The sequence below is a fragment of the Caretta caretta genome, chromosome 1, assembly GCF_965140235.1.
Source record: "Caretta caretta isolate rCarCar2 chromosome 1, rCarCar1.hap1, whole genome shotgun sequence".
Taxonomy (NCBI): Eukaryota; Metazoa; Chordata; order Testudines; family Cheloniidae; genus Caretta; species Caretta caretta.
In genome coordinates this window covers 224,120,802-224,148,216 of record NC_134206.1, presented here as the reverse complement: position 1 = coordinate 224,148,216, position 27,415 = coordinate 224,120,802, and the positions used below count along the sequence as shown (strand labels likewise).

General features: G+C 41.7%; 1 protein-coding gene across 7 annotated transcripts in view; it reads left to right on the top strand.

Moving 5' to 3' along the window:
* The window catches only part of CCDC91 (coiled-coil domain containing 91), a 335,516-nt gene that overhangs the window by 141,560 nt on the left and 166,541 nt on the right, over positions 1-27,415 (top strand). For 6 of the 7 annotated variants that reach the window (XM_048824193.2, XM_048824157.2, XM_048824175.2 and 3 more), the window contains exon 7: positions 12,725-12,802. The exons of the other annotated variant lie outside the window; for it this stretch is intronic. In XM_048824193.2, coding sequence (XP_048680150.2) covers positions 12,725-12,802 — 78 coding nt within the window. The remainder of the gene's footprint in view (positions 1-12,724; positions 12,803-27,415) is intronic. 7 annotated transcript variants of the gene reach the window in all.

The following is a 27,415-nucleotide window of genomic DNA, read 5'->3' as shown; positions in this document are numbered from 1 at the left end:
TCTCAAGTTGCAGTGGGGGAGATTTAGGTTGGATATTAGGAAAAACTTTTTCACTAGGAGGGTGGTGAAACACTGGAATGCGTTACCTAGGGAGGTGGTGGAATCCCCTTCCTTAGAAGTTTTTAAGGTCAGGCTTGACAAATCCCTGGCTGGGATGATTTAGTTGGGATTGGTCCTGCTCTGGGCAGGGGGTTGGACTAGATGGCCTCCAGAGGTCCCTTCTAACTCTGTTATTCTATGATTCACAGCCCTCGACCTACAGGGCGCTTATTTTCACATATCAATTCATCTAGCTCACAGACGCTACCTATGAGTCACAATTGATCACAACCATTTTCAAAACTCTGGCCGTGGTCGTGGCTCACCTCCACGAACATGGGATCACACAATTTTCCCCTACCTGGACAATTGCCTCATATAGGGCAACTCCTATGGCAAGACACTTCAAGCTACCCGTTTCGCCATCTCCCTCTTTCACAGTCTAGGCCTCCAAATAAACATCCAAAAATCCACCCTGACACCTACACAACAGATCGAGTTCATCGGAGCTCATTTCAACTCAATCCCGAGCAGAGCCTCGCTCCCATATCACAGATTCCTCACGATCACGCAGCTCATACGCACGCTCTCTGTTCGTCCCAGGACAAAGGCAAGAATCTGTCTACAGCTCCTTGGTCACATGGCAGCCACCACCTTCGTGGTCCACTATGCCAGGCTACACATGAGATGTCTTCAGGACTGGCTCAATTCCAATTTCAAACCCAACAGACACACCTTAGGAATGCTGCTAACTCCTCTTCCCAATGTTCTAGCTTCCCTACATTGGTGGACAGGACCAGAAAACCTCTGCACGGGGGGTTTCCTTCCAGCAACTATCCCCAACGCTCATGCTCACCACGGATGCTTCCCTAATGAGTTGGGGAGTGTATCTAGGGGACACAGGGCACAAGGCCAGTGGTTCGCATCACAGACGCACTTACCCATAAATCTAGAGCTCAGAGCAGTGAGGCGAGCATGCCTTCGCTTTCTTCCCCTCATAAATCTATTCGGGTCTTAACAGACAACATAGCATGTATGTACTGCATCAACAGACAAGAGGGAGCCCGATCACATTCCCTTTGCATGGAAGCCATCTGACTATGGAATGGGTGCATACAACATCAAATGCAAATCATTGCTTCCTATCTACCAGGCTGCCACAACAGTACTGCCGACGCACTCAGCAGGAACTTCTCGAGAGAATACGAATGGGAACTGCATCCCGCAGTACTTCAACAGCTCTTCTCCCTCTGGGGCATCCCATCAATAGACCTGTTTGCCACAACCCAGAATCGAAAATGTTGCCTATTTTGCTCCCAAGCGGGACTCGGGACTGCATCTCTAGGAGACGCATTCCTCATCCCATGGAACAACACTCCTCTGCGCCTTCTCACCAATCCCTCTGTTACACAGGGTTCTTCGGAAGATCGTAGATGACAAGGCCTGGGTCATCCTTATTGCCCCGGTTTGGCTGAGACAGACGTGGTATCCTTACCTACTCTGCATGTCCTCCCGTCATCCACGGGCTCTCCCCAACAGGCCAGGTCTCCTTTCCCAGGACAACGGACAGGTTCTTCACCCCCAGCTCCAAAAGCTCCACCTGACAGCCTGGTTCCTTCATGGATCCAAATCCATGAACTAGCCTGTTCCAAGCAAGTCCGATACATCCTTCTGCACAGTAGAAAAGACTCTATTCATAAAACTTACCTGCAGAAGTGGAAGTGTTTCGCCCTCTGGTACTCATGTAATCACTTAATGCCCAATACGGTGACCCTCCCTTACATTCTAGACTACCTCCTGAAACTAAAACAGGGTGAACTTTCACTCAGCTCCATCAGAGTATACCTGGTGGTGCTTACCACCTTCCATGACCTGTTAGTAGGTTATTCACTCTTTACCCACCCCACCATAAAACGATTTCTCATGGGCCTGCAAAATCTGTACCCTGAAATTTACCCAACGGCAGCTACATGGAATCTTAACCTCATTCTTCACGCTCTCATGAAACCTCCATTCGAGCCCTTGGCTACCTCCTCTTTTCTCCATATGTCCATGAAGGTAGCTTTCTTAGTTGCAATAACATCAGCAAGGAGAGTAGGTGAAATAAGCACCCTGATGGCCCATCCTCCCTACACGATCTTCTCCAAAGACAAAGTCACTCTGAGACCACATACTAAATTTCTCCCTAAGGTAGTATCCACCTTCCACCTTAACCAACCTATATACTTGCCTACTTTTTATCCCAAACCGCACAAGACTCCACATGAGGCATCCCTGCATACTCTTGATGTCAGGTGAGCAATCGCCTTTTACTTAGACAGGACTAAGCCATTTTGTAAATCTCCACGACTCTGTCTCCATCACCGAAAGATCGAAAGGTATGGCTATCTCTAAACAACGTCTGTCCAAGTGGATCTCTGACTGCATCAGATCCTCTTACCGTATTCAAAATATTCAACCGCCCAAAGGCATTAAACTCATTCCACTCGAGCTATGTCGACATCCATCACCTTCCTACATAACGTACCCATTTCTGACATCTGTAAAGCGGCTACGTGGTCCTCTGAACACACGTTTGCCAAACACTATGCTGTCACGCAAGATACCACAGCAGACACCATAGTAGGCCATACAGTACTCTCTACGGTACTCACTGCCGCATCTCCAAAGTCCCACCAACCATAGTGGGAACTGCTACATATTCCCCTAGAGTGGAGCACCCACAGGGACAGCACTCGAAGAAGAAGGGGAAGTTACTCACCTTGCAGTAACTGAAGTTCTTTGAGATGTGTGTCCCCGTGGGTGCTCCACTCCCCACCCTCCTCCTCTCTACTTTGGAGTACTAGTATAATCGCTCCACGGTAGAGAAGGAACTGAGGGGGGTGCGGGACACAGGCGCTTAGGAAGATTCCAACGAGACAGGAGATACCAACTGAGCGCCTGTGTCCCGACCAGGCACTGCTACCGAAAATCTCCGATCAACGGCGCCAGGACGCACTGACACCTAGAGTGGAGCACCCACAGGGACACACATCTCGAAGAACTTCAGTTACTGCAAGGTGAGTAACTTCCCCTTTTCTTACAACCTGTTGATCTGAAGACACTCTAGTGCCATAGCTCTTATAACAGAATATACATTCTATGATAAACAAAAATAGTTACTTACCTGTATCTGATATACAATAGCATGCTCTACTGTGTATGTTCATTGGTCACGATGGGACTAATTCTCCTCACACATCTACTGTTTCATACTGGTTTAACTCCACTGAATTCAGTGGAGTTACTCCTGCTTTACCCCTGTGGGAATGAGAGGGAGTCAAGTCCTAGTGTATCTTATATTGTTGAGACATTAAAGTACCAGAGTGTCAAAACACAACTGAGATATAATTATATTGACTGATACAGACCTTGATGTGCATTTATTGAGTTTATAAAAAAAAGTTACTTGATTTTTTTGTGGGGAAAAAAGCTAATTTTTAGGGAGGTGGAAATCTTGATATATTGCACTTAATTGCTTAGATAAAAGGTGATACAGACAATTGTTCTTCCTTGTAGTTGTGCTTGTGCAGCAGTGCTGTAACTGAGAACGGTGAAAGCGTGTCACTTTCTAAAGTAGCTGCTTCCAACTCAGTTTAACTCTGGAGGAGAACTGCCTTACAGATGGTATGCAGGGTCAACACCAACATGTAGCTGCCATTCTGTATGGTAACACTGATCTTTTCCCAGCCATTACAGAAGCATGTATTGAGCTTATTATGACATGGATTTGGTTTAATATATTACTGATATGTTTTTAATATGTTTCATGACTAGCTTTATGTAAACAACAAGGAATGTCATTTGCCCTGAGGCGGCCTAAGATGTGTCGTTATGGATTATTACTACTCCATTATATTTTAATAATGCCAGGCAATATTTTAAGGACTTTGTCCTAATCAGTATTTTCTCCATCCATTATATTATTTCTCCCTAATAGATGCATCCTCATACTAATTGCTGCTGCAGATTTCTAATCGTTGCCCATTCTAACATTATTACCTTTCTGAATTCCTTTCCGAATGATGATTACTGATATTCTCATGAAAGATTTTTCCATCTTCCTTTAATTTGAATCCCCGGGCTGATCACAAGAACAAAATAGTTGGGAGACCAGGCCTCTTTCACCACCTTAATGGCAGTATTATTAATTATTCCTTCATTTATGTAGTGCAGGGTGTACTGAGTGCTCAGGATTTGTTTGTGGTGTTTGCACAGCCTAAGAGCTGGGATTGTAATATTATTCATGCATTCATTTTGGTGGGCTGATCATTGTTATATAAAGGCTATTTTGAAGTAAAACCTCATTTCCCTTTTGAATTGGTATGTCTGGTCCCTTCATTGGTTGTGACAGGAAGTAACTGAATCTGCAATTCAGAAGGGTGGCCATTGGATGACAGACACTCTCACAGGTTTCTAGTCGGACGTGTCTGCGAGGCAGTTTAGGAAGTTCCCACTTGTTCATTCAGATGCCTTTTTTTCTTCAGATATGTTCATCAGTATCCTCCTTTCACTAAAATGTTCTTCTCCTGGTCCTTCCAGCTTTTCTTGCTTCTGTCTGTCTTCCATGTGGAGTGCAAACCTAAACAAAGACAACAGCAGCCCATTAGCTGCAAAACCGAGGAGCAGTAGTTTTCCCATACTTACTGTAGGTTCAGGGCATCCTACCCATAACTACTGAGTGCACTGTAGTTGCCTTTTCTGCTCTTGGGTACAGTAAAAGGAGTCAGCTTGAACTATATGAAGAGGAAAAGTCCAACTCAGTGGGTATCCTTTCTCCCTTGCCTACACACAGTTCTGCCAGCTGCAGTTACAAAGAACGCTTTCTGGCTGTATGCCACGGGGAAAAAAATCTCTTCAGCTCCAGTAGGTTCCAGTACTCCAAGGAAAAGTCCACAGAATCAGACTCATTGTAAGGAAGGAAGAAAATGTCACAGTTCAGATAAAAGCTTTTCATCCATTAAATTCTACATTCTCCCTACAGAACTCCAGAGATCCCAGATCCTCCCTATATGCAATCCTCCTGTGATGAGGTACACAAACATAACACTGTGCCAGATCATGAAGGGGTTAGCACTTTGTCTTAGAGGTGAGACTACTTTAAATCCCCATCTACAACACCTGCCCAGAGGAAGGGCCCTCCAACTTCAATATTGAGGAGGGAACAGAATAAAAGGGATAGGAGGCAAACTTCTGAGGCAGCTGTAGTAACTGGGGAACATACATATCTAGACGCTTAGTGGGAAACTGGGTTCACAGGTTTTTATGGACTTCCCTAAGAAGAGAAGGCTCAGTCAAGAAACTGTTTGACTACTTGGGAGTGGTAGAGATTGTGCAGGTCTCCTTGAGGGCAGAGAATATCTAGAAATGTGGACTGGAATTTTTCCCTGCATGGAACTGACCCCAGCCCATATGTTGGTTCGATGTATGGTGGTACTTGTTTTGTTTTGAAGGGAAAAGCTATTTTTTTAATGTTACATTGAAAAGGATCTTCCTTTAAGGCCTCCGCTGCAGCCAGTTGGCATTCTGTTGACATGGCAGCTGCACACTTAGTCACTGAGGGTCAATATCTACTTGCTGGGCATCTCTCTTTTCTAGCTAGCCTCCAGTCTGTAGGTTCTCAAGTTAATAAGAAAAGAACACTCAACTAAATGGAAAAGAACACCATTAGACTGCTCTGTACATTTAAGTGTATCCTTATGTATTCAAAAGAGCGATACCCATGCCAAAACAAGAGAGATTAATATGTATCTGTTTGATGTTCTTTACAATTCTCAAGAGTGTATGAGGGGGTCAGAACAGTGCTCAACCTAAGGCCCTGAATAAGCACATGAGAGAGCAGAAATTCAGCACTGAGACACGCACACTTCTATACTTGCTTGAACAGGTATAACTTCAATATATGTCTCAGGAGCCTGCTGCACATTCTGAAAAGATACAATATTGTTTCTCAACCAATGTGTCAGAACCCGCCCAGTCCCTCCCAGGCAGTCATGAAAGGCAAGCAAGGAGGTCATAAGGTATTGAAAATTTTATTGCAATCTAAAGCCAAAAAAAAAAAAAAAATCTTGTGCCCTCACTGCCCACACACACTTGGCCATCAAAGTCATGATTCTGTGTCAACTTCATGAAATAAACACAAAATCTGTGTAGTCTTGTAATTGTTACTTTTTTAAATTACTTTTATAGTAAATATAAGGAGTTTTTTTTTTTTTTTTTTTTTTTACTTTGAACAAGGGGTCACTATACTGAAAGGGCTGAGAAATGTTGAGAGAGAGCCATTATACAATAACTTCCTACAGTTTGCTTCTGTATGTTTTAACTTTCAGTACAAAATGCCTCCCCTTCAGGTTCTCAGTGGCACCCAGCACATTTAGAAAAATTCTAGTTCGAACATCATAACAAGCCTATGTCTTTAAAGACTGCATTTACTTATTTATGAACATCTTGGTAAGGGGCTCCCGCTGTGAGAGAGCAAAAAGAGACACATGAGAACATCCAGAAGACAGGTTTGTTTGTTAGTGACATTCCAAATCTCAGTCTTTCTTTGATCATTCTCCATTGAAGTAGTGGTCAAATAAAAGAATGGAACAGCAAGAGTCTTGTCAGAGGTTTGCCCAAACTTACAGAAATTGCTCCCCAAAGTTGGGCTGAACACACACAAAGATCCTTCAGGAGGCAGAAAATATAAAACGACCTAAAATCCTCATATGCCTGAGATGAAACCTCAGAATTATTCTTGAGTCATTTTCAGACCCACTTTCCAATTTCCCTATATTTCCTTAAAATCAAATTAGTATTTCTGATACACACTGTGGTTCAACATAAGTGCTATCTTCCCTAGGGGCAAAGTCATACTGAGGGCTTTGGACAAATTCATATGAAAGAAAAACCCTGTATTCCATTATCACAGGATGTTTCCATCCCACCCTTCTGTCCACAATACAAAAAAACAAACTACTTTGGCATAACTTGTTTGTTAGATGATCAGTCAAAATCTACACTTCCAAAACTCAAAAATTCAGGAAGTTTCATGTCCTGTTCTTCTGTTTTTTTTCTGAAGTGGTGAGGTCAGAAGACACTAAAGAACACTGTATCCATGAGGATATTAAATTGTATTTAAGAAGCCTAAAAAATAAAAGGCCTACCACCATCAGAAGGAATTAAAGCACATTCTTAAATATTTGCAGCCCATGGTGTGAGCTAAATCTAAAGTGTTGGTTGAAAAAATATGCGAGGTGGCACCCACAAACCAAGCAGTACAAGCTTGGCCTACAGGGATGCGTGGATACAGCTTTTGTCTAGGAGGCACTCAACTTTGTAGTTTCTACCTATTCTTGTCCCCTACATACTGTCCTTTCTTCTTCACTACTAGCAAATTAAGATTATTAGATATACTAAATCCAAAGAGAGAAACTGCTGGTTTATCCACAGTTTTTTTCATTAAGAAAGGCATGTCGAGTGATCCATTTCTCCTTGATTTTTGCAAAAAAAATTATTCATAATTTTTTAAAGTATTCATGTGCTTAATCTGGCATTTTCATATAACTATTTATAATCTAGTCTGAATGTAATAATCCCATGGGCATGAGTTACTAGTTTATACTTACCCACATCTAAGCAATACATGCTATGAACAAGTTATTTTATATTAAAACTTGAAAGATTCACTATGAAGAGAAGTTTATGGGGTATCTCAGTGGTCATCCTTCTGTTTTGCATTTTTTCAGATGCCTCCATTCGAGCCAAAGGCGGGACCTGATCTTATAAACAAAGATCAAATGTTGTTCTCACAGTGAAACTAACATTTTTGGTCCCATCAATCTTGGTATTGCTCACTTACATTTGAGATGCATTTGAAATGATCTTTGAAAAAATATTTTCCTGTCTTGACCCTTTAACTATTTTTCAATTCATAACATTTATTCTCCAATACTATTCTGCTAGAATTGTTACTGAAAGTGATCTTTACCCGCAATCCCCTTTTCCATATCTGTGATCAAAGATACAGTGACATGGAAATGCCTGCTTTCTGCACTTTCCCATGTTCACTTCTTTTATAGCTAACTTAATTTGCTAATGACTTGTGAAGTTTTGGATATTAAGCTCTGGACTGTATTTTTCCCATACAGTAGATTCTATTCTTTTGTACTTAAAAAAGTTGCTAGTTCTCAGCATATCAAGTGTGGGTTTTTTTTACAATGTCTGAGTTAGCATGTGGTGTCATTGATATGTGTCATATGATGTGACCTGACTTATATAACCAGATGTTACAGTCCCAATGTGATGTTATCTGAACATAGTAGTGTATTTGCATATTAAAATCCCTCCCTCTCTCCCCCGCCCCCAATTAAATCTTCTGCTTTGAGTCTGATATTCAATACTGCTCCTAAAATTTTTACAGGTGATTACCTTCAAGTATCCAAATACTTTTGCTGCAGATAGGTCAGGAGGTATGCTAATGTGAAAAGCTATGATTCAAACTCGTTTATTGAAAAATCTAGAGATGTAGCAAACAGTTAAAATGTTTAAATTTAATTAAATACTGCTTTCACTTACTATAATCTGTTATCACTTAGGTACATAAACTATCTGTATTAAATTATATTTCAATTTCCATACTTAGTCCAGTTCTTTAATTTGCAAAATATTTAGTTTCGTAGGACATTGTTCTGCAGTGGAAGAGGATGATGTGTGTTAGTCAGGCATTCGTGATGTACTATCTAACTGATGAACTAAACATTTATTAGGCAATAAAATGTTTCATAAATTTAAAAGCACATAAAATACATCCTATTCTAGGGTCTAGGGCCCAGGATTTCAAAGATATTTAGTTGTCTATATGACTTCAATGGGAATTAGGTGGCTAGGTTCATTTGAAAATCACACTAGACAACTATCTGCATCTTTAGGTACTTAAATATCTTTGAAAACTTAACCCTAGGTGCTTAAACAATATCTACAATTACAATCGAACTAGGAAATACAAAATCAACATAGTTTTCACATCCAAAAAAAGCTTCTAACTAATTCAAATGAGCAAAACATCCCCACTCATCATCTTTCCAAAGATCACAACCCGACCAAAACATTCTAAAAAGGGAGATTCCAGAGTCAAGGTGGCACTGGGGAGAGTGATTGGCCAATAGACCCTTTCTCTTAATGTATCGGGGCTCCCAATTAAATGCTTTTGCTAATAGCAACTGTGGCGTATTGCACATAAGAAGATTTGGCGTCTCAAGTAAATATGTCTCAAAACATTTAAAACTTTATAAATTGAAGCCAACTCTTCAAATTCTGCCCAGAAAGCAATAGGTAGCAGTGCAGGTCATGTAACACAGGTTGTCATATACTCACTGCAAGATATCATGCTTGAAGTGTTGTTCTGCATTGGAGATCACGTTTTCCAATGGATTTAAAATGTGTTTCCAGATACAGCTGTGATGATTTGAAGAATCTGTACAATTTATATTCTGTGAGATGATGAACACTGTGTGTCAAACAGCAAACTCCATTTTGTGTGTAAGGCAGGTCTTTGCCTTTTTGTAGTCTTTTACTTCTGTGATGGATCGCAGTTCCAAAGGACAGTAGTACAGGGCTGACAATAGAAGGTTGTTAAACTTTAATGGCCACATATTCAAATTTAGCACCTTTAGAGAAAGAGATGGCTGCTACCCAGAGCACACCAGTTTTTCAAGTCTTGCCTCCAGGGGGAGGTAAGTAGGCAATGGATCATCTGGTCAGGGACTGTGGTCACATGTTGAGGATGAATAGAGTCAGCTAACAGAGGGGACTACAAGGTTATAAAAAGGGAAGAATCTCCTCTATTTGTTGTCCCTTCTCAGCCATTTTGATCAGCTGAGAGGAACTGCATGTTCAAATTTGGGGAGCTTTGCCTTCCTGAACACAGATTACCCCCCACTCCAGAGGTTTAAAACCCTAATGAGAGCCCAACTGGATCTGTGAAACGGCACATTGTAGTAGCTTAATCTCAAGAGTAGACCATTGTAGCAAGACCCACGTTTAGGGGTGGGGGAGAAAGGGTTTCAACCTCCTTATCAGGAACAGATGATAAAAAGTGTTGATCCTGGTTACTATCTCAAAAAGCAACAGAAGATCTAACAAGATGCCCAAATTGCAAACTCAGGTTACAGAGAGCTGACAGATGCTTTAGATACAGTGAACACTATATTGTTCCATTTATCTTCTAGTGCTTCCCCCAATTCACCAACATTTCTTTTTGTTAGAATTATTAATGTATGAAGGGAATGCAGAAGATGTAATATTTCTATGTAAGTAAAGTATTTGGTATGGTCTCTAAATTTTAATTGCAAATTAATTCAGATTGGCTTGGAGAAGAACAGTGTGTGCTGAAAACTGGCAAAATAAGAAAAATAACAAAGTAGTGAGTTGGGGAGAGGTGTGTAGTAGGGGTTCAATATGGATTACAGATAGGTCTGTTTAATGATATAGGAGTAGTAGTAAATAGCATGACAGTGAAATTCTGAATTTATGAATTGTAATTTGAAAGTAATTGTGAACACCTGCCATTAGTGAGAAATAATGCAAAGTAACCTAGAGAATTAAGAACCATGTACAGAAAATAACAAAATAAGATTCAATGTAGAAAAATACAAGCTAATGCAGTAATGTGATGTTATAATACTGTGAAATGTATAATTATTTAAAGGAAGAAAATTGGGAAGCAGGAATAGTAAGTGTTTTAGGGGTGATAGTGGACAGTAAACTAAACATGAATTCACTGAACATTATGGCACTTTAAAAAAAGAATGTATTTTTGAGCCATATAATAGCCCTTTGTGACTGGGTGCCTAGATGTGCCACATTGAGAATGCCTTACTCAGGGCAGACTGCAAGAAATAGGGCAGACAATCCACAAAATTGGTGGTTTATTCTATATTTAGATTCACCAAGCCAGTAACAAAACAGCTCCTCTGTAATACCACACTGGTTACCAAGAAGTCAAACGCAGTCCCCTTTAGGCATCCCATATAGTGAGGGGTTACTGAAAATCTGATTTACCATATGTGAGGTTCACCAATCCCAAAGGACTAGACACTTATCCCCAGGTGACTGAGTCTCAGATCTTACCCAATAATCACGCTGATGCCAAACTAAAACTCACTAACTAAAACTAAAGGTTTAATAATAAAAGTAAAAAAAGAGTTTCAAATGGTTAAAAGTCCAGTATACATACAAGTGACTTTCAGCGTTCATAGTTCAGGATCACAGCAGTAATAGAATAAATAGATTCTCTGGAATCATCCCAAGAAGTCAGAATTCAAAGGCAACTTAAATGTAAAGTCCGTTAAAGTCTTTCCAAGCATTTTCCAGGTTACTCCAAATGAATGTAAGATGGAGATCTTCCAGATGACTTATACTTTCCCTGTTCAAAGTTTAAGCAGACTAGAGATGAAAGAATCAGGCCTGAAGCTTTCCTTTATCAGCCTTCTAGCAGGCTGACAAGACTCCTCACATCAATTGCCATAGCAAGGCCTTCCCCTGAGAAAGAATAGGAAATGTGGACCTTTGCTTTGAAGCTAGTCTTCTATTTCCTATGCATACATGAGTAAACTAGTTACATTTATTCACATAAGGTAATTAGCCAGTACTTCATTATAGCATAGATAGTTAAACTGAAGACAGTGTAGATAATATTACTGGTTTCTTGCAGTATCTCACATCTTTGATCTTGAGGTTAACTGGACACAACTGCATACATAATTAAGGCAATTAAGATATGAAAGGGGAGTAGCATCTATGATCTAGTCTGGTTACATTGTTAAACTTCTAACAAGATCTTGGTAAACACAGACAAATACACTTAGCATCTTACAGAGTGAATGAGTTGGGGATTGCTAGCCTAATTAATATTTCTTTGATACCTGTACATAAGTGGATCGTCTTGATTACAAATTGTAATGCTTCCTGTTGAGTTGTTATGGGTCATACATAGATTGGTTGGTCTGCCAGTGTCAAATTCTTCTATATGATACTAGCAGAAAGCCATCTGGGAAATTGTATTAGGTTCTGGGCAACATATAAGTAGAAAGATACGGATAAAGTAGAGTGAGTTTAAAATATAGGTAATAAAAATTGTCATGGGGTTTGAGGGATTGAATTGAGGAAAGTCATAAAGTTCTGATCCAGAAAGATACTGACCACCCCAACTCCTTTTAAGGCAAAAGAGAATCAAAATTTAAAATATCTTAGTCAAGAAACTGCAAAGGCATTAAGGTAATATATATAATAAGTAATAACAAAAAAGACAATAGGTATTCAGATATTTAAAGGGTATAAATATAAAGAATGAAGAAGTATTTAGTATGGCACAAGGAGTAATAGGAAGAAACTTAGAAATGGAAAATTTAAGCTGAATATTAGGAATTACTTTTTTGGACTGAATTGAGGTGGGCAGGAAGATAGCATCTAAAGAGAAGTGATGGAAACTCCATTGCTTGAGACTTTTAAATCTAGTTTGTACAAAATACCAGGAAATATGAGGAACAATCTTGTACTAGGAAAGAGGTGTACTTAGTTCACTGGATATTGCATCTCAATGTATATGATTCTGTCAACCCTGTGTAGTTATTATATAATGTTCATTACATTTTTTTTTTTACAGGAGAAACACAAGCTTGAGTTAGAAGACATGAGGAAAGCTGGACATCAAGCCCTAACTATTATTGTAGAAGAATTTAAGGTAAATTGCCCCATCAGTACAGTTAATTTAATATTGTTTTTAGTTTCATATTTATATTTAGATAATTAGGACCTCACCCAGTAGTTCCTTATTATAGGAGGGGCTGGTAGCACTGCCAATTATTAAGGTTACACAGCTCTTCTCATTATAAGACTCTGTTTCAGTTGCTTATAACTTTGCCAAATTTTGGCCATTTGGACGAAATTTTCCCTGTGTGCCCCAGGCTGATTTATTTTTTTAAACATTTCAGCTGAAATGGTTCAACCATTTCTGACCATGAGGCTAAAGAAAAATACCTTGTTTTGCCGATAGTTTAAAAAAAAAAAATCTGGAAACTTTTTTTAATTGCTCTAGTGCACCTATGGGGCAGAGACTTGAAACTTGACGTGGATGTGGCCTTTGTATCAGGGATGCATATGCCTTTTGCTGACTCATGAAAAATCTGCCCAAATTTGGCCAAGGTATAAACTTTTTAAAAATTGTAGTTCTCACATGCTTCATTTATAGCAGCTAAAATCTCTGAAGATTCTGCCCCCATTGACCAAGGTCAAGCTCTCAGCTCCTAGTGCTGACCAGACTGCATATGTGCCATCTCCACAAGGCAATTGAGCATGATCTCTGCAGCTAGGTGAAGCTGGGGTTTCCCTTTTAATGACTACTTCCAGCCAACGGGCACTCTAGGCCAGGGTGGATCCAGGCACTGGAACTAAGAGCATGTCTCTTCTGCGTTGTCAACGACCACTGTGCTGGCACCGAGGTAGCGGGAAGGAGCGTGTGGTCTTATTCAAATGCACAGAAGACAAAAGCTGTATAAGAGGGGAGGGAAAGGAGTAAATTGGAACAAGGAATCTGGTGAAGGTGGGAAAGAAACTGGGACAGGTTGGGCAAGAAGACTGGTACTTGGGGGTGGGGAGTCTGGGTCTGGGAGCTGTAATGAGGGAAATGAGACGGAGGGGCTGGCAGCCATTTGACTGAGGGTGGGGAACCCTTGGATTGGATGAGGAATTAGCAAAATGAGGGGAAACTGAAACTGATTGGACAAGGACACTAGGGTTAGGAACCAGTGTGGGGGAAAAATGGAGGTGGGGAGACAGATCTGACAAGGAGCTGGGATACAGGGGGGAAAACTGGGACTGGCTGAGCAAAGGGCTTGGAACAGTAAATCATGGATGAGTGAGCCTGAGGTGATGTCTCAGTAGGGGGAGAAACTGAATGTGGTTGAGGAGGCTGGGAATTTCTGTTGGTTGGGGGAGGAGCAAGACAGATTGGATGAGGAGCCAGGATGCAAGAACTGAGACTGGCTGGGCAAAGAGATTGAGATTGGATATGGTGAGGGGGATAGAATAGGAATGGAGGAGAAATTGGGACTTGGACAGTGAGCCCAGTTGGGTGACACTAGGACTTGCTGGGCAAAGAAACTGTGACAAGGAACGAGGAGTGGGGAAGAAACAGGACTGGGACAATGCAGAAGGAGGTCAAGCTTGTGGGGAATGGGCAGAAGTCTTTACACTTCCCTCCAGAGCCTGGAGTAGAACCCAAGATTACTGAGTGACAACATTCCTCTGATGTCAGCAAATATATGTGAAACCCACTGGCAAAGTGCATGTCTCACCCCCTCTAATGCTGCTCCACATAAAGGATGACAATCTAATACTCACCATCGATTGTTCTGTTAGCTCAAGTGGCAGAGGAGGTCTGTGTGGTGGAGCTAAAGGTTCCAACCCTGCTGATGAACCATGTGGATGTTACTCTGTTGCCACATGATAGAATTTGTTTTATCAGTTTTTTTCTAAAAACCTAGAAATATCTTTATACATATGGTGTTGTAAGTTGTTGAGAAGCAAGTAATTTTATTCTAAACCTTTATAATTTAGAGAAACAAAAAATGATAGTCCAAATCTTAAGAATTCTCTCTTAATCCCAGTTCAGGGATGTGACTCCCACTGTTTTAGTCATGTGGGGTTGAATGAAATTATTATGCCAATCTATAAGAATAATCAATAATAATACACTGAGACAGAACTCATGACTAATTTTGGGAACAATGTACTTTGGTTTTAGTTTACCTACAGAAGAGCATGCTCCTGAGAACAGACCCACTCTCAGAGATGTAATCTCTGTTGAAAGCTCTCCACAGAGACATACAAAGAGGCCATAAGTACAGACTGTCTGGTTTGGCCAATGTTCATGGCAGAGGGGCATTGCTGGCACATGATGGCATATATCACATTGGTAGATGTGCAGGTGAACGAGCCCCTGATGGTGTGGCTGATGTGATTAGATCCTATGATGGTGTCCCTTGAATAGATATGTGGACAGAGTTGGCAACAGGCTTTGTTGCAAGGATAGGTTCCTGGGTTAGTATTTTCGTTGTGTGGAGTGTGGTTGCTGGTGAATTTTTGCTTCAGGTAGGGGAGCTGTCTCTAAGTGAGGACTGGCCTGTCTCCCAAGGTCTGTGAGAGTGAGGGATTGTCCTTCAGGATAGGTTGTAGATCCTTGATGATGCACTGGTAGTAATAATAATGATAATAGCCTACCTTAATCAATGAGTCTCGTTAGAGTTGGTATGGCAATACCCATTTTTTCATGTTTTGTGTGTGTGTGTATATATCTATCTATCTATCCTCCTACTGTATTTTCCACTGCTTGCATCTGATGAAGTGGGCTTTAGCCCATGAAAGTTTGTGCTCAAATAAATGTGATAGTCTATAAGGTGCCACAAGTAGTCCTCGTTCTTTTTGCTTATTTTCACTGTAAAAGTCTTTCATCACTCAAAATAGACTTTTTTTTTAACATAAATAATTCTTAGAGAGTTTGTAAACTTTAATAGTTCTCGAATAAGTTGTTGTCCTTTGTTCTTACCTTTCCTTGGAAAAGTAACTTTTGCTTTTGAGTTTGGTTAAGGAGTTGCTTAAGCATTGCCAGATAACTAACTCCCAATTAATATAAATATTTCTATAGACAGATGGCTTTTTACATTAGTAATCTGTTATAGCATCACATGATCTAATGTTTGTACATAAAACATGTTACTACTTATATAACAACGGTGTCAGGCAATAATATGAGGGCTTGCATTTAGATACAAGACATTTGCAAGTATACATTTCCAAAGAAGGTTATTCCATCTTAAGCATTTGAGGAACAACCAGGTTTTCACCTTCAAGTGAAAATGAGTTAAAAGTAATTCATATCGGTTGTAAAACATTTTCCAATCATAACTGTTCTTCCTTAAAATTGTAGAATGAAGACTTTAGAGTTCTTATTCTTATTAAAACTAATTTCTTTTATAGTTCTACAATCCTTTTGTGTGGGTTTAAACTGTCGACTTTTTTTTTTTTTTTTGCAAAGGGGAGGGGTGAAAAGAGCCCCACTTTAATGACTTAATTTATAGCTCAGATAACATCCTGATTATCACTTAACTTTGAATATCCTGAATGAAGAACATCCTTGCATTCTTTTACACAATCGGATCTTTTCCTAGAAACATAAATATCTTCAGTGGTTGCCTTGAGATAAGGATCATATCTATATGAAACTGGTACCTTATACAAGAGTGTGTGTCTCGGTCTTCGATAAGACACACAAGGTTTGTTTGCCTTTTGATTGAATTAAGAACCTATCTTTTTGTATTACATTTACAACCTGCAGTTAAATTCCTGTCAAATATTCTGTGTAAGGTAAAAGTCACAATAACATACAAACATAGTATAAAGGAAAATCGTATAGAATGTTAAAGCAAAATAGATGCTATAACGCTGCATTCCAGAGTTTGTGTGAATACACTTGGAAGTTTTGCATCAATATTGAGGTTTACTCCATTATATGACTCTCATGTAAATGGGCAGATTGCAAGAACTGGTAACTGGAGGTTCCAGTCCACAGAGTAGTTACAGTATGGCCAGTGGCAGTGCAGGTTTCTCCAGACTTGCCCCACCAACGTGCCTCAAGCTAGGTTTGGAGCAATGACCTTTGGGGGAGAGGGGTTCATTCTTTTTCCCCACTTATTCCTTGCCATCTCTCTGGAGATTGTCAGAAAGAGTACAGTTTCTGTGGTGTCACTTGTCAACTAGGAACCTGATTGAGACGACCTGCTCACTTTGGGTAGGCTATTGAAAACTATTGAAAATTTCCAACATGAGCCAGATTTGAGCCACTGACCCAAGTGTGATAAAAGTTGTATTTCATAAGGCATCCGCAAAAAGAAAAGAAGTACTTTTGGCACCTTAGAGACTAACAAATTTATTTGAGCATAAGCTTTCATGAGCTACAGCTCACTTCATCGGGTGCATTCAATGGAAAATACAGTGGGGAGATTTATATACACAGAAAACATGAAACAGTGGGTGTTACCATACACGCTGTAACAAGAGTGATCAGGTAAGGTGAGCTATTACCAGCAGGATAGCGGGGGGAAATAGTGATTTTGTAGCGATAATCAAGGTGGGCCATTTCCAGCAGTTGACAAGAACGTCTGAGGAACAGTAGCGTGGGGGGGGGGATAAACATGGGGAAATAGTTTTACTTTGTGTAAAATGACACATACACTCTCAGTATTTATTCAAGCCTAATTTAATGGTGTCCAGTTCGCAAATTAATTCCAATTAATACGCCGTCTCTCGTTGGAGTCTGTTTTTTGAAGTTTTTTTGTTGAAGAATTGCCACTTTTAGGTCTGTAATCGAGTGACCAAAGAGATTGAAGTGTTCTCCGACTGGTTTTTGAATGTTGTAATTCTTGACGTTTGATTTGTGTCAATTTATTCTTTTACGTAGAGACTGTCCAGTTTGGCCAATGTACATGGCATTTTCCATTGAATGCATCCGATGAAGTGAGCTATAGCTCATGAAAGCTTATGCTCAAATAAATTTGTTAGTCTCTAAGGTGCCACAAGTACTCCTTTTTTTTTTTTTTTTTTTTTTTTTTTGCGGATACAGACTAACATGGCTGCTACTCTGAAACCTGTCATAAGGCATCTGGTCATTTTAATTTAAAATTATTCTATGATAAACACACTGAGATCTGCTTAATTGATACAAGTGCACTGACTTGTTACAGCTAAATTTTATGCATTTTCATTTCTAAAAAAAGTTCTTCTGCAAAAATAGAATTTTTTTTATATGGGTTGTAGGAGAAGTTTTGTAAACTATTGCCTTGGTTAATTTTCTGTATTTTGTATTTGATGATTGAAATTCCTTTGTATGAGCTACAGTGTGTTTCCTATGATGAAAAGTATAGTTTTTTCCCCTAAGAGAATTTCTCAAAATATGCACTATAAACTTAAAATTGCATAAGCACATGTCATTTTGTGATTCTTTGAAACCATTCTACTAAACAGCTGTTAATCCATCCTCCCTTTAACTGATGTTTCACTAGTTTGAATTTTTAGTTACTACTTCAGATCTATTTTAAAAAAGGATTCTAACTTTCAGGTACTCTGATTTGGCACAAAAGATTAGGGATCCAATCAAATAGTCTGCCCCTGAGTAATATTTATATTTAACATAACATTTCTTGTAGACTGTTTATGTTCAAGTTATATAAAGACATTCTTTTAGATCAGGAAGTCCTAGGATGAATACACCTCATACAAGTTTTCCTGTTGCCTCATTGGTTAGTTGCCACATTTTGGTCAATGAGATCACAGTACTCAGAGGAGGAATAACATCAGATATGCCAGCCTCCATTTAAAATACTGCAACAGACCTCTTCTACAAACATGCAGCGAGTCAATCTTCAAAGTAGCATGAGAAATTCAAAAAATATTTCAGATAGAAAAAAAAAAAACAGTTTTCTTCTTATAGCTTTAATACCTTTTTAATCCCATGTGCAAAACAGGAGCAATTTTAGATGGCAGGGGACTCCAGTGAGGACAAGACCCTTCTTGTGTATGTTTTTTTAAATTAATTTAATGTTAAAATATAATTAGTGGTTAATATTCCAGTATGGAACAAGTGTAAAGAATAACTTTCCCCTCAAGTAAATAAGACAAAAGTGTGTGTTATAATTGGTAAAGTATGTTCTACATTTTAAAGATAATTTTTACTGCTCGTTCATGTCTTTGGGAACTTACTTGATTATACTCGACAGACATGTTAGCAGTTTTGCTCAGTTAATGGCCACACAACCATGTAAGAAGCCAAAGTATAACCTATTCGTTTAATGTAAAAATGTACGTGTGATTACACCTTCTGGTGAAATATAGAGTTGTCAAAGCGTTTGAATCTCTTAATTCACTAATGTTTAGCCACTCTTAATGCTGTGATGAAATATATCTTCTCTAGATTTAAGACTTTGTAACAATAAAGAAGTGTTTTCCATTTTCAGAGGACTTCACAATCATCACATCATGGAGCATCACAACATGGGGAATAGATGACCAGCCCTCTGTGGAGAAAGAGGTGGTTAGGGACTATTTAGAAAAGCTGGACGTGCACAAATCCATGGGGCCGGACGAGTTGCATCCGAGAGTGCTAAAGGAATTGGCGGCTGTGATTGCAGAGCCATTGGCCATTATCTTTGAAAACTCGTGGCGAACGGGGGAAGTCCCGGATGACTGGAAAAAGGCTAATGTAATGCCAATCTTTAAAAAAGGGAAGAAGGAGGATTCTGGGAATTACAGGCCAGTCAGCCTCACCTCAGTCCCCGAAAAAATCATGGAGCAGGTCCTCAAAGAATCAATCCTGAAGCACTTACATGAGAGGAAAGTGATCAGGAACAGTCAGCATGAATTCACCAAGGGAAGGTCATGCCTGACTAATCTAATCGCCTTCTATGATGAGATTACTGGTTCTGTGGATGAAGGGAAAGCAGTGGATGTATTGTTTCTTGACTTTAGCAAAGCTTTTGACAAGGTCTCCCACAGTATTCTTGTCAGCAAGTTAAAGAAGTATGGGCTGGATGAATGCACTATAAGGTGGGTAGAAAGTTGGCTAGATTGTCGGGCTCAACGGGTAGTGATCAATGTCTAGTTGGCAGCCGGTGTCAAGTGGAGTGCCCCAGGGGTCGGTCCTGGGGCCAGTTTTGTTCAATATCTTCATAAATGATCTGGAGGATGGTGTGGATTGCACTCTCAGCAAATTTGCGGATGATACTAAACTGGGAGGAGTGGTAGATACGCTGGAGGGGAGGGATAGGATACAGAAGGACCTAGACAAATTGGAGGATTGGGCCAAAAGAAATCTGATGAGGTTCAATAAGGATAAGTGCAGGGTCCTGCACTTAGGACGGAAGAACCCAATGCACAGCTACAGACTAGGGACTGAATGGCTAGGCAGCAGCTCTGCGGAAAAGGACCTAGGGGTGACAGTGGACGAGAAGCTGGATAGGAGTCAGCAGTGTGCCCTTGTTGCCAAGAAGGCCAATGGCATTTTGGGATGTATAAGTAGGGGCATAGCGAGCAGATCGAGGGATGCGATCGTCCCCCTCTATTCGACATTGGTGAGGCCTCATCTGGAGTACTGTGTCCAGTTTTGGGCCCCACACTACAAGAAGGATGTGGATAAATTGGAGAGAGTCCAGCGAAGGGCAACAAAAATGATTAGGGGTCTGGAACACATGAGTTATGAGGAGAGGCTGAGGGAACTGGGATTGTTTAGTCTGCAGAAGAGAAGAATGAGGGGGGATTGGATAGCTGCTTTCAACTACCTGAGAGGTGGTTCCAGAGAGGATGGTTCTAGATTATTCTCAGTGCTAGAAGAGGACAGGACAAGGAGTAATGGTCTCAAGTTGCAGTGGGGGAGGTATAGGTTGGATATTAGGAAAAACTTTTTCACTAGGAGGGTGGTGAAACACTGGAATGCGTTGCCTAGGGAGGTGGTGGAATCTCCTTCCTTAGAAGTTTTTAAGGTCAGGCTTGACAAAGCCCTGGCTGGGATGATTTAATTGGGTATGGGTCCTGCTTTTGAGCAGGGGGTTGGACTAGATGACCTCCTGAGGTCCCTTCCAATCCTGATATTCTATGATTCTATGATCATTAACTAATTAATTCCTATATCTGTGTGAGGTAGATAGTTAAGTATTTTTTCCTCTATTTTAGAGAATGGGAAACTGAATCAGAAAGCTTAAGTGACTCACTGAAAGCCACAAAGAGAGGTTTCAGATGTGAAATTAGAATTGAGACATCCCTGATGATTAGACCTGTATTGGGACCACTAGATTGCTCTGAAATTGACTGGATTATGGCATGGGCAAGTTTATCCAGTATACAAGATTTAACCATAAATTCATTTTATGCTTGAAAATTGCACCTCCAATTTTGTGGTGCAATTAATTACAGCCGTTTATATATAGCATCCTGCATCAGGACATCTTTCTATTTTTTCAGGAGAGATGTTCAAAAACTGGAGAAGGTTCAGAGAAGAAATGATTCCCTACAGCGAGAGCTTCTGAGCTCAGTCTGTGGAGTTTAGAATAGCAAAGATTTAAGGGGTCACTTGATCACAGTGTATAAGTACTTATATGAGCAACAGAAAGTTGATAATAAAGGGATCTTCACTTTCGCAGACAAAAGTATAACAAAAATCAGTATCTGGAAACTAAAGCTAGCTGAATTCAGACTAAATATAAAGGTGCACATTTTTAACAGGCAACGTAATTAGTCACTGGAAAAATTTACCAAGGATTGTTGAGGATTCTCCATCACTGGAGATGTTTAAATCAAGATTGGATATTTTTTCTGAAAGATATGCTCTAATTCAGTCACAGCTATTAGACATGAAGCAGGAATTAGTTCAGGGACGACCTATGTGCTTTGTTATGCAGGACATCAGACTAGATAACCACAATTGTCCCACTGGTCTGAAATCTTTGAATCTATGAATTACCTTCATCACCTCTCATCTACGCTGTTTTTACTGGCTTCACCCTTTTAACTGCAATATTGCATCTGTACTACAATAATTACAGGTGCAAGTATAACCGTATTAGTTTAGTAATCCTAATCTGCAAAAACCTGTTAATATTCTGTTGTATTTTCTTGAAGACATGAAGATAATTACAGATTTTTAGGGAGTGACAACAATTCTGTGATTTCTGATTAAGAATTCTACAGAATAATAAAAATAATACCTAGCTCTTATATAGCATTTTTCATCCCTAGATCTCAAAGAGCTTAGTACCATTTTACAGACAGGGAAAGTGAGGCACAGAGAAGGGAAGTGTGACTTGCTCATGGTTACCCAGCAGCCCAGTGACAAAACCAGGAATAGAACCCAGCCTTCTGAGTGCTATTCCAGTGCTCTAGCTGCTAGGCGATCTTCTTTCTCTCCCACTGTACGCATTCAGCTTTAGAACATGTGTAAGTATTTAGTGTGGACAATGAACCTGTTAAAAAAATCTTATCAGTAAGGTGTGCATTATTTACAACTCTAAAGCTACTGTAACTTCATAGCTTTCTTATTTCAGTGTATTAAACGTGGAGGAGTAAGGACTGTATTTGAATTTGGTCTAACCTAAATAAATAAGGATATTGAAAATATGAAAGCAGAATCATTGCTAACAATGATTCAAGGCCATTGAACTACTAAACGTACCTCATAACAGTAATTGGCTTAATAGCAATTTCAGACATGAATTTGACAAAACTAGTATACAACAGTGACTTATGCAGATGTCAAATCATACTCAACAGACGACACATTCCGTGTATTTCTATTTTTGGGTCCGTACTACCGTGCAGAAGGAGCTTAGAGCCTTACCTGTTAAATTTTGGGACTTTGAGGTTCCATATTGCTGTGCTTCGTGCATGCCTTAGTCAAGTACTTAAGCTTTCCCCATGTGTTCCTTACTTAGTTCCCTTTCTGTGCAGTTAACGTAAGAGCTTCCTCAGGACTATTGTGCTTTTCTCCATTTAGCTGGCTCTTGACGACACTGGTTTGCTTTGCTGTTTCAGCCTCCTTTTTCCTATATATTCATATAGTACTTTTGTTATTATTGTCCTAATAAAGCTCAAATTTTAAGATATTTGGTTTCTTCATCAATGATTACATTTTGCTGAGATGCTATCTTTGCCTTTGATGCCTCTGGATGTTGTGCCTGCATTTTTACTTGCAGTATTACTTAACTTCAGCCATTGTGTCATGGACACATGCTGCTCTCTAATGCCTCTAAAGATACAACACTGGAGTTAACCCCGTACCAGTTCCCACTATATATATTTTAATGGTTATTACAATTTAGTTTTTTCCAGAGCTGTTGGCCTGGCTCAGCTTTGTGTGTAGTCAGCTTTCTCTGATGCTAGATTGGTTGTTTCTTTTTCTATTCTTGCTCATTGTAGGACTAGAGGAAGATGGTCAAATGACTTCTAGAAATGCTTGATTGTAACTATATGAATGCCTTTTGCACAACATGACATTCATGACTAATGTACTATCTCTTTTGGGATGGGCCACAATAGTTTGTGTGCTACCTATTCTTGGATGTCATTCTGTGCCATTAGGCTCTGAAAAGAGCTCTGAAACCCCTGTTGTTCTCCTCCAGAAATTGCAGTAGTCTGGCATAGTGTTTATCTAGGGCCTTGAAATATAGACCAAGTTGCATTCTCAAATGGAATGCTAAAGTTATATTCTCAATACCTGCTTTGGCACAGGTATGACAAAATTTCAGAGCATTGCGCGGTCCCTCGGTACCGACATACACTATTTCATTGGTGCTGGACACCATCTTTTCCTCATCCAGTTAAGTGTCACCAATTCAGAAAATGCTCTGTCTAGACTGCTCAAATATGAGAACAGTTGTCGCCTGACTTCCAGTGACTCTGGCCTTGGTGCTTGACAACTATTCCATGTGAAACTGCATAGTACCAGCATAGGTGCCTGGACCTGTGAACTCCAGGAGGTAATGTCCAAGAACATTTCCTGCTCTCATGACCAAGTTCAAAAAGATCACTTGGATTGTTTGACGGTTTGTACCATACTGAATAACTCAAAGCTCTTTCCTGATGCTTGGTCTAGTCTGAATTCTTGGTGTTGTGGGGCCAAAGTCTGCACCTTGGCTGGGATGTAGGTCCTTGATCCCATCATGTTTGATGAATTTGGCTTCAGTTCAAAGACCGTTATCTGTGGATGCTACCTGTGGTGGTAATTATGGCACAACTCATGTTGTATGCTTCAGCACCGCTGGCTTTCCATATTGAGGCAGCACTCTGACACATCTTATCTGGATCATGAGGACAGAGTTGGAATCAGCATGACACCTGGGACATGTGTTTGGAACAGTAGGGTACTGTTGATCAGGGGAATCAGTATGGGGGAGGTTGTATTTTGTACTCTGAAGAGACTGCTGATTCTTTGGAAGGCAAATATACATCCACAAGCTTAGATGACAAATTGACTCTTCCCTGGTGTGATGTGGTATATAAGCCTCACACTGGGGAACCAAAGGTTAACAAGCAGCTCTGGGCCCAAAAGGCCCTGCCCAGTCGCACCTGCTGGGCATGCTCACAGCAGAGGCGGAGCTCAAAAGGGAATGGCCCAGCTCAGTCAAGGCGGACAGAGAGGGAGCAGTCCTATGCTGGTATCTCTGGGGAAGAGGCCACAGGAGCATCACACCGCCTGGACCCAGACCTATTGCAGAGCAGCCAATGGCCCCCATTTAGACCAGAAACAGCTGTGATTGAAGAAGAGCCCCCAGATCACTGTCAATGAGAAACATCCCCTGTGAGGTTATAAGCTATAAGCCAACACTTGTGACTTTGGAGGGGACTGAACCAGCCAGCCACAGGACCCTGAGTTGGAACCCAATGGAGCAGGAAGGGCCCAGGTTCCCCTACCACTGGCCGTACACTCACCCCTGGGCAATGCTGCTGGACTTGGACATGGAAGTCCCCAACACCTGAAAAACCCAATCTTTTCCCAGTTCTTAGAATGGATGACTAAAGTCACCAGTTTTTCTTTAGTCCCAGACTTGGAAACTCGAGTGACCCAAATTAGCAGGATCATGGACCAGATGAATATTTCTAATAGAGCTGCAGCAGCTCTATGCAATTTCCTGGACCATTTGGTGGAGATGTGACACCACCTTCATTCAACTCATGTTGTTGATAAGGTGGTATAGTAGAAATACATTTTTTCTAATGTGTAGCTAGTAATATTTTCTACCCTTTCCATAAGTGTAATAAAAGAATCTATCGTCAGTGCTAAGAGAAGAACAATGTGATACAGACCCACAGGCATGAACTGAGATGCTTGGTTGCACATAAAAAAAGACTTTCTAATCTTCCGTTTTTGCTCCTTTTATTCAAAGTACTTGCTCTTCTCCTTTAACTGACTGTCCACATAGATTTCATTTCTCGTGCATGTGAGCCTTATGTCAAAGATCAGATTCTTTTGTCCAGCAGCGTCCTTTCGGGCTATGTTTGCACCCTGGATGCTCTCCTCCCCCCACGCCTCCGCACCTGAGGGCATAAAGGGCACCCTGGGTTCCTCCTTACCACCCAGGACAGTGAGATGGAACCTTTGGTAGTGTCCCTTTATTTGTGTGCTTTGCAACTTGATTCCATGTGTGTCTGTGTCTCTCTGTGTGTAACTAGTTAATAAATTTTAGTGTAGATAATATAGCTTTTAGTTAAAATAGTATAGTGCAGTGGCTGTCAACCAGAGGGCTGGGGCTCCCTGGGTGGCCGCGAGCAGGTTTCAGGGGGTCCTCCAAGCAGAGCCAGCATTAGACTCCCTGGGGCCCAGGGCAGAAAGCCGAAGCCCCATGTTATGGGGTTGAAGCCTGGGGCCCTGAGTCTAACCACCTGTGGCTGAAGCTGAAGCCTGAGCAATGTAGCTTTGTAGGGGGGCCTTAAGGTTGCCAACTTTCTAATTGCGCAAAAACGAACACCCTTTCCTCACCATTTCCCTGAGGCCCTGCCCCTGCCCAACCCCTTCTCTAAGGTTCTGCCCCTGCTCACTCCATTCCTCTGTCACTCGCTCTCCCCCACCCTCACTCACTCACTCACTCATTTTCACTGGGCTGGGGCAGCAGGTTGGAGTGCGATAGGGGGTGAGAGCATCAGCTGGGGGTGTGTGGGCTCTTGGGTATAGGAGGGGGTTCTGGGCTGGGTGTGGGGCTGAGGGGTTCGGAGTGTGGGAGGGGGTTCCGGCCTGAGGCAGGGGTTGGAGTGTGGGAGAGGGTACGGATTCTGGGGGGGATGAGGGATTTGGGGTGCAGGAGGAGGCTCCAGGCTGGGGCCCGAGAGATTTGGCATGTGAAGGTGGGGCTCCGGGCTGAGGCAAGTGTTGGAGTGTGGGAGAGGGCATGGGCTCTGGGTTGGGCTCCATTGTGGGGCCAGAAATGAGGGGTTCCGGATGTGGGAGGGGGATTTGGGCTGGGCCAGAGGGTTGGGGTTCAGGGGGGTGAGGGTGCAGGCTCTGGGGTGGGGCTGGGAATAAGGGGTTTCGGGTGCAGGAGGGGGACTCCAGATTGGGGATGAGGGGTTTGGAGTGTGGGAGGGGGTTCTGAGGTGGGGCAAGGGGTTGGGGCACAGGAGCGGGTTCGGCGTGTGGGCTCTGAGAGAGAGTTTAGGTGTGTGAGGGGGCCCAGGGTTTGGTGTTCAGGCATAGAAGGAAGCTCAGGGTACAGGCTCTGTGAGGGAGTTTGCGTGCAGGAGGGGGCTCAGGGCAGGAGGTTGGGGCATGGGAGGAGGTGCAGGCTCCAGGAGGGAGTGTGGGTGGGGGAGGGTGCTCAGGGCTGGGGCAGTGGGTTGGGGTGCAAGAGGGGTTTTGGGATGCAGGCTCTGGGTGGCGACCACCTCTGGCGGTTCCCCCCGAGCGGCAACATGTCCCTCGGCTCCTAGGCAGAGTCATGGCCAGGTTGGTCTGCACGCTGCCTCTGCCCGTAGGTGCCACCCCTGCAGCTCCCATTGGCCATGGTTTCCAGCCAATTGGAGCTGTGGAGCTGGCGCTCGGGGCAGGGTGGGGGCAGCACATGGAGCCATCCTTCTGCTTAGGAGCCGAGGGACATCTCCATTTCCAGGGAGCTGCATGGAGCCAGGTAGGGAGCCTCTTGGCCCTGCACCAACCAAACTTCTAGTGACTCGGTCAGTGGTGCAGACTGGAGCCGCCAGGGTCCCTTTTCGACTGGGCATTCTGGTTGAAAACTGGACATCTGGCAACCCTAGGGTGCCTGTGGCCTGAGGCCCCAGGGAATTGCCCTGCTTGCTACCCCCAATACTGGCCCTGGCTTTTATATGCAGAAAACTAGTTATTGTAGCACAGGTGGGCTATGGAGTTTTATAACATGTTGCGGGGGGAGGATCAGAAAGAAAAAGATTGTGAACTCCTAGTATAATGTATAATATAGTGTGTAATATAGTATTATTTTACACCCTTTGCCTATTTTACTTATTTAAACACACACAGAGAGATATCTCCCTGGCACTGGGATTTAGCTGAAATGCTGAATGAAAGTCCTCAGGATTCAAAATTTGCCCCTCCTGTGATGCAACTAGTCTACTAAATGACAGGTACTTGAGGTGTCAATGACTGGGACATGGGCAGTTGTGTCCAGTGGGTAGAGCTGAGTCAGGCCTAATGGTTAGAGCAGGAGTTGGTAGTCAGGAATTGGAGTCCATGGTCATGTCTGGCAACAGAAGGCAGGAATCAGAGCCAAAAGTCAGGACCAGGTTACCT